This window comes from Bombyx mori, chromosome 22, assembly GCF_030269925.1.
Source record: "Bombyx mori chromosome 22, ASM3026992v2".
NCBI classification, from domain to species: Eukaryota; Metazoa; Arthropoda; class Insecta; order Lepidoptera; family Bombycidae; genus Bombyx; species Bombyx mori.
Window position 1 is genome coordinate 6,084,839 of NC_085128.1, and position 17,237 is coordinate 6,102,075.

A 17,237-nucleotide genomic window follows, 5' to 3' on the forward strand; every position below is an offset into this window, starting at 1 on the left:
GTTCTCGAGTTTTAGCGAGACTAACGAACAGCAATTCATTTTTATATATATAGATTTTGAAAATGCCGAAAATTTTCAGGTTCGTTTGCTATAATTAAATTAATCACGTCGAACCGAAAAACTGTATAGTGAATCGTAATAAAAGGAATATTTTTAAAATATTGGAATTAAAGTTAAAACATCACTTAGTATTAGGTCAACATACCCACCACGGTAACGAGGAGCCCCCACATATAAATACATTCTAAGTTTTCACTTTGCACATTCCGAACGTAGGTTCTGCAACGTGTGTGACGTTTTACGTAATCGAGTGCCATTATTTAGCCGTTTTTACAAAGATGTCTTTAAAGGTAAGAAATCATGTTAAAAGATAAACAAATAAAAGATACTAAAAACTAAAAGATACTTTTAAGGTGAAGGTGCTCGCTCGACTTTAATCTATGATTGTATAATTTTATTATATAATGACACTTCTAAAATGGTATAATAAGGTAATAATATGAATAAAGGTCAAGAACGGAATCGGAATATGGCTGTCCCTGATTCGAGAGCCACATTTTTAATTAAGTTTGTTTGACATAATCTTGAATAATTTATCGTTTATTTGCAAATGTAAATATGTATATATATTTTTTAAATTTTATTTTTATTGCTTAGATGGGTGGACGAGATCAAAGCCCACCTGGTGTTAAGCGGTTACTGGAGCCCATAGACATCTACGACGTAAATGCGTCACCCATCTTGAGATAAGTTGTAAGGTCTCAAGTATAGTTACAACGGCGTGCCCCACCCTTCAAGCCGAAACGCATTACTGCTTCACGGCAGAAATAGGAGGGGTGGTGGTACAAACCCGCGCTGACTCACAAAAGGTCCTGCCACCAGTAAAAATACGCATATAATATAAGGCAAAGATTTAACGCGCGTAAATACTAAATGAAAATGAATTTAGATTACAAGTACATAGTTTATTAGAATTAATGAAATAAGGCAATAAAGTTTACAAGATGAGTAATACGAACGTATATTTTATCGTTTAATGGCCTTGACAAATGTTCCCCGAGAAAGAGTCGTGGAATTGATTAGCTTATGAATTAGATCGTAGATAAGTATCTCAAGGTCCATCGCTTACTGCGTCTTTAATATAATAAAATTAATTAATGACTGGAAAAAGTAGTCAAAATCAATTGAAATTAACCATTATGAAAGCCATGTTCAGATTTCCAAATATTTTGTATTCTTTTTTCATTGAGAATTTGGTTGTGCTTTTGTAACAAAAAAAAATAGTGAATAAAAATAATAATACCGGGAAGAAGTCACGCACGCTCATCCGGTCCCAAATATGGTTTTTAATAAACATTTTTATAAAGGTTAAAATATAGACATATATGGATAATAATAATAATAATAGTCAAAGATTAAGCAAATATGTTCATCACACGAATGCCACACCCTCAATTTAATTAATAGTCAAGGGGCGGTAACTATTGCACCGCCGAGTCAGTTAATAAAAAGTCAATAAAATAAGTCCTATAAACAATCCAGAAATGTTTACAACAGCCATTAGCTCAATTAGCTAATCTAAGTTTTGTTGAAAATTAACAGTTCTAAAAATTTCCTAGTGTTTTAATGTAATGCTACTTCCGTTTAAAAGACGGAAGAAACAGTGTTGTACGCGCATTGAATATTTTCACACTTTATTTTGCATTGTTGAATATTTTTTTGACTGCATTGAATTTAAAATTCATTTTTAGTATTCATTGTTGTCGTGTTTGAAAATTTAACTTCGATATTCAAATATTTACTTTTTCAAAATAAAAATAAAATTTATAACTTTCTTAACATTCTAGTTAGTTATAGATAGTTTGTGTGAGACAACTGCATAAAGCATGCCGTTTTCATTTCAATATATTTTGTTAAATTTAATGTTTATTCTGGATATTTAATCTTAGTAAATATTTATGTAATTGGACTCTTTATTCTGTGAAACTGCGAAAAACTATATAGCAGAATTTGTGGACATCCTAAAAAGAACCGTCGAAATGGCGTTAAAACAACATTCATACGTTCAAAACACATTTCCAAGTTAGCTACAGACACGTCTTCTACTGCCTAGTTATATGCAGCTAGCACATATTTTAGTGCAAATTTTCAATAAGTTATTTCATTTTATTTTCGTCTCAAAATGTAGTACAGTGCCCGATTGGGGCTGCAAGGATGATGATCTATAATATTCTATAAGTTTCATTAATGTAATACACAGAACGTTGTTTTGAGCGCCAAGTGCATTGTTACATCGTGGTGCTTACAACAAAGGTAGGAGTTAAGTCGTTTCTCGCTTACTGGCACTAAATATTCTTGAGGTTTGAGCCCCGTGAGTTCACCTACTAGTTAAGGTTACGCTGAAATAGCCTCTCAAGGCTCTCAGCTTAGGTGGGGGAAAAAAAAGAAAAAAAAAGCTGTCAAGTATTTTGGCCACATCTTTCGGCGTGAATACCATTTATTCTCACGAGGGTGCGTAGGAATTTCTTGAAATCTTTTTGATTTTGTTGGTACGTGAGCTTGAAAATCAAAATCAACAATTTATTCACGATAGAAACCTAAAACATCTGCCATACGTGATTACTAATGTTTTGCTTTACATTACGTTTTTTGTTTACTGATCATGACATAAAAGGTCACTAACTGTAGTGAAAACAAAAGTAATGAGAAGTATAATAATACAATGCAATAACAATGCACGCAATGAACGTAACCCAATTAGAAAGTGCATGAGAAGAAATATGACAAAATAACTATTGTTGAGAAGAATCATGAATATTAGCGTACCTAATTGATACATACTCGTACATTGTTTTCAATGTTGATGTATTATATTTGAATTACGATGCTGATTGTCTTGCTTAATACATTCTTAAGTTAAACAAAAATTATTTTTATTTAAATGATATGCTTAAACAAATGTATATAAACATACATATATGTAGACGTATGTGTTATCGTCACACATCTTTTTAATTCAATAATTCTTAATTAATTTATTTAAATCAATTAGATCTTCATGATTCAATTTAGTAAAATACATATTTAGTATGAACTGTTATTGAACTAGTTTTAAGATCAAATTTTCTTTTTGTGATTGTATACTCTTGGGAATGGCTGGAAACTTCAAGTTACTAAGTCGGAACAACAGCTATCAAATGTGAACGCACGATTGATTCAGAATGCGTTAGAAATTAAGAGTAAGATTAGGTTATCAACTATTAATACCAAGACAGATGGAGAGAAACTAGCCGCGTATGTGCCCTTTCATCCTCAGATAAATATTTAAATGGACTCTTTCTGTATTTGGTTTTTTTCGCAACGAAAGCATAGTTTGATATAGGAATATAGATTTTAATTCTAGTTAAGCACCAATCTCCAGTATAGGTAGGTCTTTTTAATTCGACATGTCCTAACTCTCACGGTTTGTGCCGAAAACATTAAGGATTGTTTTTAAAGATCCTCTTGCCTAGAGTTTTACGTGGAACGTTTTATTAATGAAACTTTGTTATTATTTTTATAGGGGTTAATACTTTTGGCGACAGTCGCTTGTGCACATAGCCGTGTGCTCACATACTTCCGACCGACAAAACACGTGGACTTGCAACCATCGGGCACTATTCTACATGCAGAGCCTCATCTAGGATTCGAACATCACCACATATCCGAAGATGAACCCGTCGACTACTATGTAAGTGTATTTCAGTTCTGTTTAATTTTCAGCAACGTAATTTGACACCTTCCCTGCGGAACAGGCCCATATTGGCCTGCCGCCATAGTTTCAGCTGGTGCGGACGAAGAAAACTATATCCCTCTTGCTGATGCGGACCGATTACTATTACAGGTGTATATAAGAGTTTGACATCGACAATTAAAAATAAATTGTATACAGTATGTTTTCACCAAAGTTATAGCCTTTTAATCTACCCTGGTGCTGGTGGATCGAGAAAGACCTGCCACGCACTGGTGGAAATGTCGTCGGGGACGAATTTTGTACTGGTGTTAGGATCTCTTCTGAGTCCGCACGGGTAGGTACCACCACCCTGCCTATTTCTGCCGTGAAGCAGTAATGCGTTTCGGTTTGAAGGGCGGGGTAGCCGTTGTAACTATACTGAGACCTCAGAACTCATATCACAAGGTGGGTGGCGGCATTTACGTTTTAGATGTCTATGGGCTCCAGTAACCACTTAACACCAGGTGGGTTGTGAGATCGTCCACCCGTCTAAGCAATTAGGCGTAGTATCTCGGAGCGACCGTAATAATGTTACAAAAACTCTGCGCACTGGCATTACAAATTGCGATATAGTTTATCAGCATTATGTCATAGAGTCTGATTTAATATGGATGAAATGCAAGCAAGTTGTTGAAAGAATGTATGAATAAGCCTAAGCAGGAACTGAAGCGAGTAAAGATGTTTCCTGAACCGGCACTTTCTTTCTTGCGTGCTTCCTACTTTTATCGCTTGATTTAATAAATAAAATGCCGACACCAAACAGCGAGGAGGTTAGTTAACACTAATTATCTTACAAATCAGTAGAAAACGTGTATGAGAAAACTTTCCGGGAAACATTTGTAAATTTTTATTTTTAATTTTTTATTGCTTAGACGAGCTCACAGCTCACCTGGTGTTAAGTGGTTACTGGAGCCCATAGATATCTACAACGTAAATCCGCCACTCACCTAGAGATATAAGTTCTAAGGTCTCAGTATAGTTGCAACGGCTGCCCCACCCTTCAAACCGAAACGCATTACTGCTTCGCGGCAGAAATAGGCGGGGTGGTGGTACCTACCCGTGCGGATTCGCAAGAGGTCCTACCACCAGTAAAGTGGATATTTTGCTATTTCACAGCGCGCCCAATTTCGGTCATTACAATGCGAACTATATAGTAGCTTTTAGCATATGACTTTACTGGATACTGTCCCCAAAAAAGACTTATTCAATTATTTATTAAAGGGATCTCAGCAGCGGATATAGTCAGTCAGTTATATTAATCTATTTGATTAAAACCCATTTCTGATATGCATCTCTTATTAAAGTTACACACTGCATCCACACTGGTGGTAGGGCATCTTATGAGCCTGCCCGGGTAGGTACTACCACTCCGTCTTCTCCTGCCGTGAAGCAGTAATGCATTTTAGTTTGAACGGTGGGGCAACGGTTGTTCTGTAAAACCGAGACTTAGTCTAACTCATGTTCCAAGGTGAGTTGGCGGCATTTTTGGTTGCTTATGTCTATGGGCTCCAGTAACAACCTCACACCAGGTGGGGCGTGGGCTCGTCCCGTAAGGAAAATGAGCAAAAAATCCTAAACGCTAGTTACGAAATTAAGATTACCCATATCATTGATTAATTAAACATAAGATAACAAATTACAAATAAACTAATATAATATAATATTATTTATGTATCAGAAATTATTGTAATAATACAAATTAATTAACCCAATAGTTTTGATGGAGTATAGAATTACAAAATGAATACAAATGAAAAGCAAAGAAAATCTATTACAATTATAATATTTAATAATAAGATTAATACGCGACCTAGCTCATGAGTGCATATAACGGTATTCCTAACAGAAGTGAATACAGCGATACAGTGTTTATTTTGGCACCTATGTTAAAAAGTTACGATGCTCTGTTAAAAATGATACTTTAGAAAGATTTATAGATAATTAAATATTTTTTTTGAATATTACAGTGGTTCTCAATTTTATTTTGTCTACTGCCCACTTCGAGAATAAATTATGTTTTAGCGCCTCCATTTTTTGATTTCATTTTCAGTTTTTCACCTACTTGAAACCAATATAGCGAGAGCTCTGTCGGTGTCTAAGAATCCTTCGAGATGAAATTACAAATCGCTTCCAAAGCCTTTACACAATGCCCCCTTTTTTTTCTGGGTCTCTTAGCGCCCTCCTTTAGGCCTGCAGTGCCCACAAGGGGGCGTTATCACCCACTTTAAGAAAAGCTGCTCTATTGAGATGTACTTGTATTACAAGCAGAACGATTTTTTAAGCATCGATCAATCAACTTCGCTGTGTCTCTCTATAAGCCCGACATTGGCGAAATCTGTATGCGTATTTCTTTACGTATTATTGCGACCACTTATTTATAGAAAATATTGATTATATTCTATTGAAATTCCAAGAATTCATCAGCGTTACGAAAAATTAATAGTTGAGTATTGATTGATATGAAAATTTTCATATTCAATGGCATCCTGTCTTATGAGTTCCGGAAATTCATACGAGATAAGAATATGTACATTTCTCCATATCTTTCTGTTCACGGTACTGCATATGTATTCACTAAGAGAGCAGTTTGTTTTTGGTTTTTTTTCCTACCTACCTGAGAGCCTTGAGAGGCTATTTCAGCGTAATCTTAACTAGGCTAATCTAAGGCGAGCTCACGGGGCTCAAACCTGACGACGTTGCTAACACGAACCCTATCAAGAGCCTTGCTTCGCAGAATCTACCACCAGATCGGAAACGCGACCCACTGAGAAGATCCGGCCAGAAACTCAACGGGCTATGTCTGAGGATTAATTTACTCGTCGAGCCCTTCGTCGCAAGCGACGGGTTCGACGAGAACGATGACCGGTGCTTGAGGTACCCAAAAGCACCGTTAGTGGATCGGGAGGATCCGAAATGACGTGTTTGGGGCGACGTCGACTGCTTTCCGTTCTCCGCAGGATCGGGAATGTAGGAGAAATTTGTAACGGAGTCTGTATTTCTGTATTTCTCATGAGTGGTTGGCCGTGAGAATAAGTATATCGAAACAGCGAAAACCTTTCCTCAAGAAACTGACTTTGGGAAACGAGTTAGATTGTTGTGGTAGAGTTCAGTTCGATTCTTAATTAGATCAAGCAATAATAAAAAAGATCACATGGAATTTAAACACAGAAAAAAAAAACTTTATTTATCCAAGCCATAGGAATGCGGATTCAGAGTTTCGAAGATTTAAATATATGCCACGGTTTTGTATGATGGCATTAACTTGTTTAATTAATGTAGCTCATGTTAAATTAATGCGATCAACCGAACTAGTTATTTGTGAATATTTTATTTATTTACTACCAAAAACCTGCCCACGCTTGTGGTCATCGCAAAATATTATGCGAAAATACACACATTTAATGAAACTTCTTGCGTAACATCTGTCGTTCGTTAATGGCGCTATACTAGATAATTACCCCGAAGCCCCGAAGTGCCAACAACAACTATAATATAATATACTAGCGGCCCACTCCGGTTCCGCTCGGGTCTTTAATAAAAATTTCAACGATATTTGACGTTGTTTTATTTTTTTTTAAAAGAACACGTATTACGACATCACTACAATAGGTAGACATATGTTGCTGCGACACTTTTTGTAATTAATAATATGTTCTACAAAGTCGTAGTACATTATTTTGTTCTATCATCAATAGTTTTCGCAGAGCACGCGGTTTAAAGAATATTTTAGGTAATTTTTTAACACCTTGGGTCACATTATTGGAGTTTTAGTAAAGATCCCTAATTTTTTTCAAAAAATATTATAGCCTATGTCACTCGGGAATAGTGTAGCTTCCAAACAGTGAAAGAATTTTTCAAATCGGTTCAGTAGTTTCGGAGCCTATTCAATACAAGCAAACAAACAAATCTTTCCTCTTTATAATATTATTAGTATTAGTATTAGTATTAGTATTATTAGTATTAGTATTAGTATAGATAAATTACATTTGTTTCTCGAGCAACAAAAAAAAAACGACCCGCTAATACAAATAATACGAAAATGATAAAGCCACAAACATTAAATTTTACATGTATATATTATCACATGGTCTCATTCCAGGCAGAGGATTAAATAAAAAAGTTAACATTTATAGAAGTTGATGATCAATGATTTCCGGTTTGAAGGACATGATGTTGAAATCATTTGCGTATGAGATTAAATAATATGATAGGCCACGTCAATTTGTTGCTATAGAGTAGGTAGTAGATTTCACGATATGATAATCACATCAAGACAGACAGTTAAAATCAGAAGTGTTGCATTTTCGTAGGGTTGTATTTATGTTGTGTCAAATGAGAATATCACATGTTTTATTTTTAAACAGTTTGTTGAGTTTGCATCAGTCTAGATATAAAAATATATTTTTATTATAAATCATATTTATATATTAATATTATATTATTATAATTAATACAAAATAATTATTATAAATCTTTAAATCTCGACAATCAGACGACTATTGGTGAAAAACATTAAAAGAGTCAGGTTTTGTTACGCGGAAATATGTATTATACCTAGTCTTGCCATAAATACTGAGACAAAGGAAAAAAAAAATCTATTGTAAATAACATTTATTACTTTTACAGTGTGTTCGTTTAATACATAAATATACAACAATTTATAGTATAAAAAGCTTATTCGAAGTGGTCTCCATTGGCTGCAATACAGTCCTTTAAACGTTGAGGCCAGTTATCAATAGAAGCACGCACTCTTTCCATGGGAAAACTTTTCACTGCCAATCGTACGGATTGTTTTAGGGACTCCAAATTATCATGGCATTTAGAGCAAGCCGTACTCTCTAAAACTGACCATAAATCATAATCCAGCGGATTAAGATCGGGACTAGACGACGGCCAGTCTTCAGCTCTGATGAAGTCCGAAACGTTCGTTTCCAACCAAGACTGCGTAGAACGAGCTTTATGACCTGGCGCCAAGTCTTGCTGGAAGGACTATTCTTGATTTTTGAACATGGTGTTGTCAAGGGGCTTCACTACCTTCTCAAGAATGATATCTCGATACACTTGTGCCGATTTTTTGATACCTTTTTCACAAAAGTACGGCCCAGTCACTCCTTCATAGCTAATACCCCACCAAACCATCACTGAAGTCGGATAGTGCCCACGTTGCATTTGGAAGCTTCCTTAGACCTTTGAGCATAAATACGGCCATTTTGTTTGTTAAAATGTTGCTCAATTGTAAAAAATTTCTCATCCGTAAACAAAATTGTTCTATGACCTCCCTTTGCGTACCGCTTCAGTAGTTGTTTCGATTTTGCCACCCTATTCTCTTTTAAAGTATCAGTTAAGAAATGACCAGTACGTCTCTTATAGGCTGCAAGTCCTAAGTCATCTTTTAAAATACGCGACATCGTCCTAGGTGCTATCTTTATCAACGGAGATAAAATCTTTTGCTTTCGGACAGGATTTCTTCGAATCCTTCCCTTACTGCTTTGACCACCCTTTTCGTACGAACACTACGTGGACGGCCAGATCTTTTTCTGTCACAAACAGAGGAGGTCTCATTGCACCTATTAATAGCCCGGTACACAAACATTTTACTAATATCAAGCGTATGGAGAGTTTTAAAAATTGCATTTGGCTCCATACCTACTTTGTGTAATGCAATCACAGCGATTCGGTTCTCTTTATCACCCCAGTCCATTTTAATATCGCAAAATATTGTAAAATGTATTGGCGCCAAAATGAGAAAACTCAATGAGCAATCATATAAAAATGACAAAAATTCCAAATTCAAATGTAATATTTTGTTTATTTTTAATTGTAACATTATTTATAGCAAGAGTAAGTATATTATTGTCTAATGGTGACAATGGAAAAGTTTCTTATGGAGATCACTATTGCGTACCCATACCTTCTAAAGAAACTGATATTTATTTAGTATATTCTATCTTAATTAGTAATCCAAAACGTGATGAATGTTACATTCATTTTATTGTTGACAGGCCTACCCGAAATACGAATTCAAATACGGAGTCAACGATTTTCACACAGGTGACATTAAGACCCACTACGAAACTCGAGACGGAGACGTTGTCAAAGGTAAAATAGTTTTTAAACAAGTATGGTTTTACTGGTGGTAGGACCACTTGAATCTGCGTGGGTAGGTACCACCACCCTGCCTATTTCTGCCGTGAAGCAGTAATGCGTTCCGGCTTGAAGGGTGGGACAGCCGTTGTAAATATGCTTGAGGTCTTTGAACTTATTTCTCAAGGTGGGTGGCGCATTTACTTGGTAGATGTCTATGGGCTCCAGTGACCACTTAACACCAAGTGGGCTGTGAGCTCGTCCACCTATCTAAGCAATTTAAAAAAAAAGGTTGTATTACAATTTTATGCGTGTTATACACAACTTAATCTGCTGCAATCAGTGGGTGTATACCGAAATGTCACTGGTTTTTTTAAATACTTATTACATGAGTCATGGCTAACTTTTAATATTAATATATTTAATAAATATTATAATGATAATATTTAATTTGACAAGACAAAACAGTTTTTTTCCTCTGTTTGCCTAACAGTATTCTTTTTTTTAGTAGTTTTGTTTAGAAGCCATTGATGATAATGTTGACTGAATGTATTGATAACAAATTTTTGGTTAGTTTCTTATTTTTAAAATCTCAATAAGAAGGAGAAGACAAGAAAACGTAATACCTACATTAAACATCGCTTGGCTTCGAAAACATAAAATCTTATTATTGATAGGCGACGCCCGCCATGTTGCGCGCGATACGACAATAACTGCGGGTGACGCCGCGGGGCAAAGCTAGTCTAAAAAGTAGCCTAAGTTACTCCTTATATCATCAGCTACCTATTAGTGAAAACTCATCAAAATCGGTCCAGTCCTTACAGAGATTAGCCGGTACAAACAGAGAGACAGACAGACAAAAATTGTAAAAAATCTTATTTTGGTACCGTATATATATTCATATGCATGTAGTAAAAAGCGGTTATTTCAATACTAAAAACAGACACTCTAATTTTATTTATATGTATTGATTACTGATTTATATACAGAACGAACAGCGGATGGACTATAAGTCGTTATGAAAATATTTTAAATGAAAACGTGATAAATGTTTATTTATACGTATTTTTTTAAATGTTACAGGTCAATACACAGTGGTCGAGCCCGACGGTTCGATTCGCACCGTGGACTACACCGCCGACAAATACAACGGATTCAATGCGATCGTACACAAGACCGCTCCCATATCACCTCACGAGGCTGCTCATTTACATCATTAGATTATTATAAAACGACATCCAAAATTATTCTAGCGTCTAGATTTTTGAATGACAGCTTCTTTATTTATTGGCATTTGATTCTAGTAATTTATATAAAAAAAAATTAAAATTTTGGGTGGGTCAAAGTCAGATAATATTTTTATTTTATTTGAGATTTACGTTCAATGAAAAATGAACAGGACAAAAATGCAAAAGTTAAATTTTTTAAGTCTTTGTTTGGGATGGCATTGAGTAGTATTTCTTTAAGAATAATAAGATTGTTTTTATTCCACGAAGAAGAAACAAGCGACATTTTTTGTAGCCTAATTGAAATTTGTTTAATTTTGAATTTAGTTTTTTAAGCATGTTATAATTTCTGCTAAATATCACATGAAAATATACATACATACGTACGTACGTTGTGAATAGTTTGCTTTAATAACAAAAGATGCGTTAATAGCATTGCTTTTTTTCACAAATTAGATGTACAGGATAAAAGTTAGTAAGAATTGAGAGGTTACCGAGAAATTAGTTTTAAAAAAAAAAAAACATTAACCATATATGATTTTTATAATGGTGTTGAATGAACAACGGTGATTATTACCACATATTAGATATTAAGTGCCTAAATAAATTTTTGCTTATTTTAGATCCTTAGTCAACTCGTTAGAAATAAATAATTCGTAAGTATCATATAGGATCTCCTTGTTTTATTGTTTATTCAAATAGTTACGTTTTTGTTGTATATTTATTTATTGTTATTATTTCTATCAAATGTACTGTATGATGCTGTTCTAAATTAAATAACATTTGTATTTAATTGTTTAGTTATTAGGATCGTTAATAAAATCTTGTTTTATTGTTTAAATTATGACGTCATTGAATTCATTTTAAATATATACATACATAAATCTTAACGTAACATCAACCCACAGTGTCAGATGAAGGCAATCAAATAATTTTGAATGTGTCTTCGAAAATCGAGGTCAGTCAAGATTGTCTAGTTGATCACCTCTCGATATGTGAATTTTGATATTTGAAAATTCTCTATAAATTAAACTGAGCTTTAAAACGCTAAACTTGAAGACCATAAAATTATGCAATCTATACATATAAATAAAATTGGAGTGTCTGTTTGTAATATTGAAATAGACTGTTTTTACTACATGCATATGAATATATAGGTATATACGTTACATACATCAAAATAATTTTTTTTACAATTTTTGTCTGTCTGTCTGTTTGTTCCGGGTAATCTCTGGAACGGCTGGACCGATATTGACGGGACTTTCACTGATAGGTAGCTGATGATATAAGGAGTAACTTAAGCTACTTTTTTTGGACTAGCTTCACCCCGCGGCTTCACGCGCGGTACGACAATAACCGCGGGTAACATTGCAGGACTCAGCTATCAATAATAAAATTCAATGTTTCGAAGCGAAGCGAGGGCGGGTCGCTAGTATAACTATATAGTTGTTTGTTTATTCGTGCACTATGCGTTTGTGGGTAAATTTTTTAATTGAGTTGCAGTTTTTTGTTGCTATGTACAGTTGTTGTTGGCACTTCAGGGAATATTTGTAAAGGACCACAAATCAAGCAAAGATGTAGTAGGAGCAATGGAAATAAATTGGTGTATTTCATAAAATTATAAAACTCAGTATTATGAACAAAAGATGGAGTTAAAACCAAACATTTCGAGGTTGCAATTTTAGAACCACAATTCGTTAATTTTCTAAATATGAGTAATTTTACAGCAGTACTCTCTAAATATAAAATATTCTCAACAAATATGATTGTTTTTCAAATTATCATACAAAACTGAAGAAAAATATTTTTTTTCCTATCTAATCGCTAGTAGCCTAAGGGGATATTCTAGCTACTCACGGACTCCGCAGTACTCCGCAGAGTCTACCACCGGATTGAAATCGCGGCCCACTGAGAAGATCCAGCGAGACATTCAGTAGGCTGTGTCTATAGGCTACATTAATACTATTTTTACTGGTGGTAGGAACTCTTGTGAGTCCGCACGGGTAGGTACCACCACCCTGCCTGTTTCTGCCGTGAAGCAGTAATGCGTTTCGGTTTGAAGGGTGGGGCAGCCGTTGTAACTATACTGAGATCTTAGAACTTATATCTCAAGGTGGGTGGCGCATTTACGTTGTAGATATCTATGGGCTCCAGTAACCACTTAACACCAGTTGAGCTGTGAGCACGTCCACCCATCTAAGCAATAACGGAAAAAAAGCAACATTATTTACATTTGCGATCAAACCTGAATTCATTACTAACGTAAGTACAAGTGAAGAAGTATGGGAAAGATACAGTGCTGATACACAATACTGTGTTGTACATATTAAGGATACTAAGTGCCGAGAACAATGGGTCATGTCTAAGAATTTGTTGAGCTATGCACAGATACAAGGATGACGTTCAGTCGTTTTGAATATCATATGACTTGGCACTTGACGGTTTTGCTACACTAGGCTGCACTAAAAGTATCGGGAATGGAATATTTCCACTGTTCCTGTCATATTAAAATCTTTTTAATTGAAAACTCCTTGGTTTTAAAAATCGAATACCATTTACTTATTTAAAAAAAGATTCTCGGTCTTGTCACGAGGTTTTGTCAAACTTGTTTAGTCGTTGAGAAAATGGAATTGACTCGAGAAAATTCCAGAGCGATGATTTATTATGACTTTCGAAGTGGTTTAACACAAAAACAGTGTGTTGACCGGATGATTTCTGCATTTGGTGATGAAGCCCCTTCCAAAACCACAATTTATCGCTGGTTTGCTGAGTTCCAACGTGGACGTGTCAAGCTCAGTGATGATCCCCGTCAAGGCGTCCAAAAACTGCAGTCACCCAAGAAAACGTTGATGCTGTGCGTAAGCTGATTGAGGAAGATCGACATGTGACATACCGCGAAATTCAGGCAACTTTACGAGTATGAAATTTAACTTTTCTGCCATTTGTGAACTATGAGTTGTTGATATTTTGACTTCCTAAAACAATAGTAAAACAGTACCGTTTTAACATTATTGTTATGGTAAGAGTATAGGGTATTGTGAGGCTGCATGGGATTGCCAATCATTTATACCGTATAGAAGATGGGATTTTATAAGTTCCTCTTCGACTTCATGTCTAAAGGCGAGTGAATCGAAGACTTTATAGGTATTTATTCATACTCCTACAGCTTTAAAAAAATTGCCAAGCTCTATTACCTATTTTCTGTTTGTCGACCTGCCGGCACCGTGTCTAAAGTTAAGGAAGGTCTTGTCGCATTTGTTTAGAAGACTCACCTATTGTTCTATCAGAGTCGGATATCTAAGAAGGAAGGAGTGACGAAATTGTTTGTTCACGGTAAATGTTATTGATCTATGTTTCCTATTATTTATTTGGTAATAAAAAAAGAAAAAACTCATAAAATTGTTATTTTAGTTTTTATTTTTATCTTTCTGTTGTTTAACATTACAATAAATTTGAAGGCGTATATAGATAAGTAGTATATAGATAATAAATACTCAGACAAAGAGCAAACAATCCTGTTCATCACACGAAAGTTTGCATGATGTGGGAATCGAATCCACGACCTTCGGCGCTAGCTACTGTACCATTGAGTCAGTACCGAGTATTGATGTGAGATGTAATGTATTATCAGAGTGCTATGGATTATCATCATAATTATTTTTGGCTTCATAGTCCTTAGTTATTTCTTCGATTTTTGCGAGTCGTTCTCTAGTAGTCTATCTGCTTCCCATAACCATGAATCAGGGACTTATTTCTAAAGGTAAATAAATAAAAAATACTCGCTACCGATACAAATAAAGGTTAGTAAGAGAAAGAACAAGTGGAACCCGTTTCCTGATATTTCGCATTGTATTTTTTATTTACTTAGAATGATTTTTAATGTCGTAGTCGTCGTGGCTTGAAGGAGTAAGGAAGGAATGTGTAATCGTATCAAGCGATTCGACTGTGCCCGTGTACGAATCCCGGACGTAGGTAGATATCATTTAAAAAAAAAAAGAAATAACAAATGTAATCAAAATATATGATCTTAACTAATGTTCACGAACTGACTTCCACGATGAAGGAATAACATCGTGTAATAAAAATCAAACCCGCAAAATTATAGTTTGCGGAATTACTGGTGGTAGGACCGTTTTGTGAGTCCGCACGGGTAAGCACCCTGACTATTTCTGTCCTGAAGCAGTAATGCTTTTCTGTTTGAAGGGTGGGGCAGCCATTGTAACTATACTGAGACCTTAGAACTCATATTTCAAGATGGGTGGCAGCATTTACGTTGTAGATGTCTATGGGCTCCGGTAACCACCTAACACCGGGTGGGCCGTGAGCTCGTCCACCCATCTATGTAATAAAGAAATAAAAAATAAACAAAGCATTGTGTAATATAAATCAAACCCGCAAAATTTATAATATGCTTAATTACTGGCGGTAGGGCGTGTTGGAGCTCAGACTGGCATGTACCACCACCCTGCCTGTGCAATAATGCATTTCGGTTTGAAGGGTAAGGCTGGTAATGTAGTGTTAGTACTGAGATTTTGAAGTTTTATCTCAAATTTGGTGGCGCCATTTTTATTGTTGATGTCTATGGGCTCCGTCCACTACCGGGTGGGCCGTAAACCAATCAAATAACAAAAAAAGTTATAGTAAAGTGTGACCGAACTTCGATAGTAAAATTGTTATTTAAGTTTTACAGCTGGAAGCGAATTTCCTACTGTTTTTTGAATACTGTTTATTAGATTTACATATGTCTAATGAAATTAAAGGAAATTATCTTCTATTCTATTTACTGGTGGTAGGACCTCTTGTGAGTCCGCACGGGTAGGTACCACCACCCTGCCTATTTCTGCCGTGAAGTTACTGGTGGTAGGACCTCTTGTGAGTCCGCACGAGTAGGTACCACCACCCTGCCTATTTCTGCCGTGAAGCAGTAATGCGTTTCGGTTTGAAGGGCGGGGCAGCCGTTGTGACTATACTGAGACCTTAGAACTATATCTCAAGGTGTGTGGCGCATTTACGTTGTAGATGTCTATGGGCTCCAGTAACCACTTAACACCAGGTGGGCTGTGAGTTCGTCCAAACATCTAAGCAATAAAAAAAAATAATAATAATTATGTATACTGTGATGACTAATCAGTTGTAAATTAGCCGGATTAGCTAGTCCAATGAATCATTTATAATTTCCTTTCGTTGATAAATGAATTATCCTTATTTTTTTTATGTTCACGGATATTGTACGTATTTCTTGAATTCTAATAAAATATTTTTATGTTAGGAAACGGCTTATAATTTCAGACAGCAGACATCTTAAAACGTAGAAATCATCCATATGAAACAAGACAGGAATCAAAAGTTGATCAATTATAAAACTTGTTCATACGAAATGTAGTTTGTTGAATCCAATATAAATGTAAAATGGATGAGATTGGATTAAATACATTTAGTATCTTCTGAGCTTTACGAATGACAACGCAATATATACATTATATTTATTAACATATCTTTGCGCAAGTCAATCCAATATTCATCTTCTTATCTTTGTTAGGGTTTTAGAATTTGTAATTTAAAAATAAAACGAACATAACATTAAGTTGATTCAGGTCTAGAAGAAGCTTCACATGACGCGGTTGCATTTAATATGTTTAATGATTCATATAATAGATACGCAGATTACGGAGTTACTGTTACATTAAATTTTCTCCGGTAAGTGGCGTGTCGGAGATAATTCAGTAATATGGAAAGAACAAGAGATTGCTTTGAAGCACCAACACGCAGGATGATTGTAATTGTACCAGCCCCTGTGGTCTCTCAATACGATCCACCATCGAAACCTAAAGGATCAATTAAAATAAGGATTAGTGAAAGTTGATTGTGAAACTACTTCTGTTACCTACAGGATGGAATGTTTTTGAATTTTAAATGGACAGTTCCAATGATTTAAATGTTGGAGAATCAGTTATTGTTAGGGAAGGAGATCAGGGCTGTATACAAATTCTTCTGATCCGATTTACTTAATATAATATTATCATATAAAACCGTTTGACCTAGAGTCTAGCATGAAATTAAATGAATGAAATGAATTGTTCTTAATACAATAATATTAACAGTAATTATTCCAATCGGTATGCTGCAATCTCACGTACACACATATAAGCTATTGT

At 35.2% G+C, this 17,237-nt stretch overlaps 1 protein-coding gene across 1 annotated transcript; it reads left to right on the forward strand.

Moving 5' to 3' along the window:
* Window positions 1-338: 338 nt before the first annotated feature.
* Window positions 339-11,076, forward strand: CPR128 (cuticular protein RR-2 motif 128). The gene is made up of 4 exons (NM_001173171.1): window positions 339-350; window positions 3,563-3,730; window positions 9,775-9,871; window positions 10,940-11,076. The coding sequence occupies exons 1-4, from the start codon at window positions 339-341 to the stop codon at window positions 11,074-11,076; spliced, it is 414 nt and encodes a 137-aa protein (NP_001166642.1).
* Window positions 11,077-17,237: the final 6,161 nt, after the last annotated feature.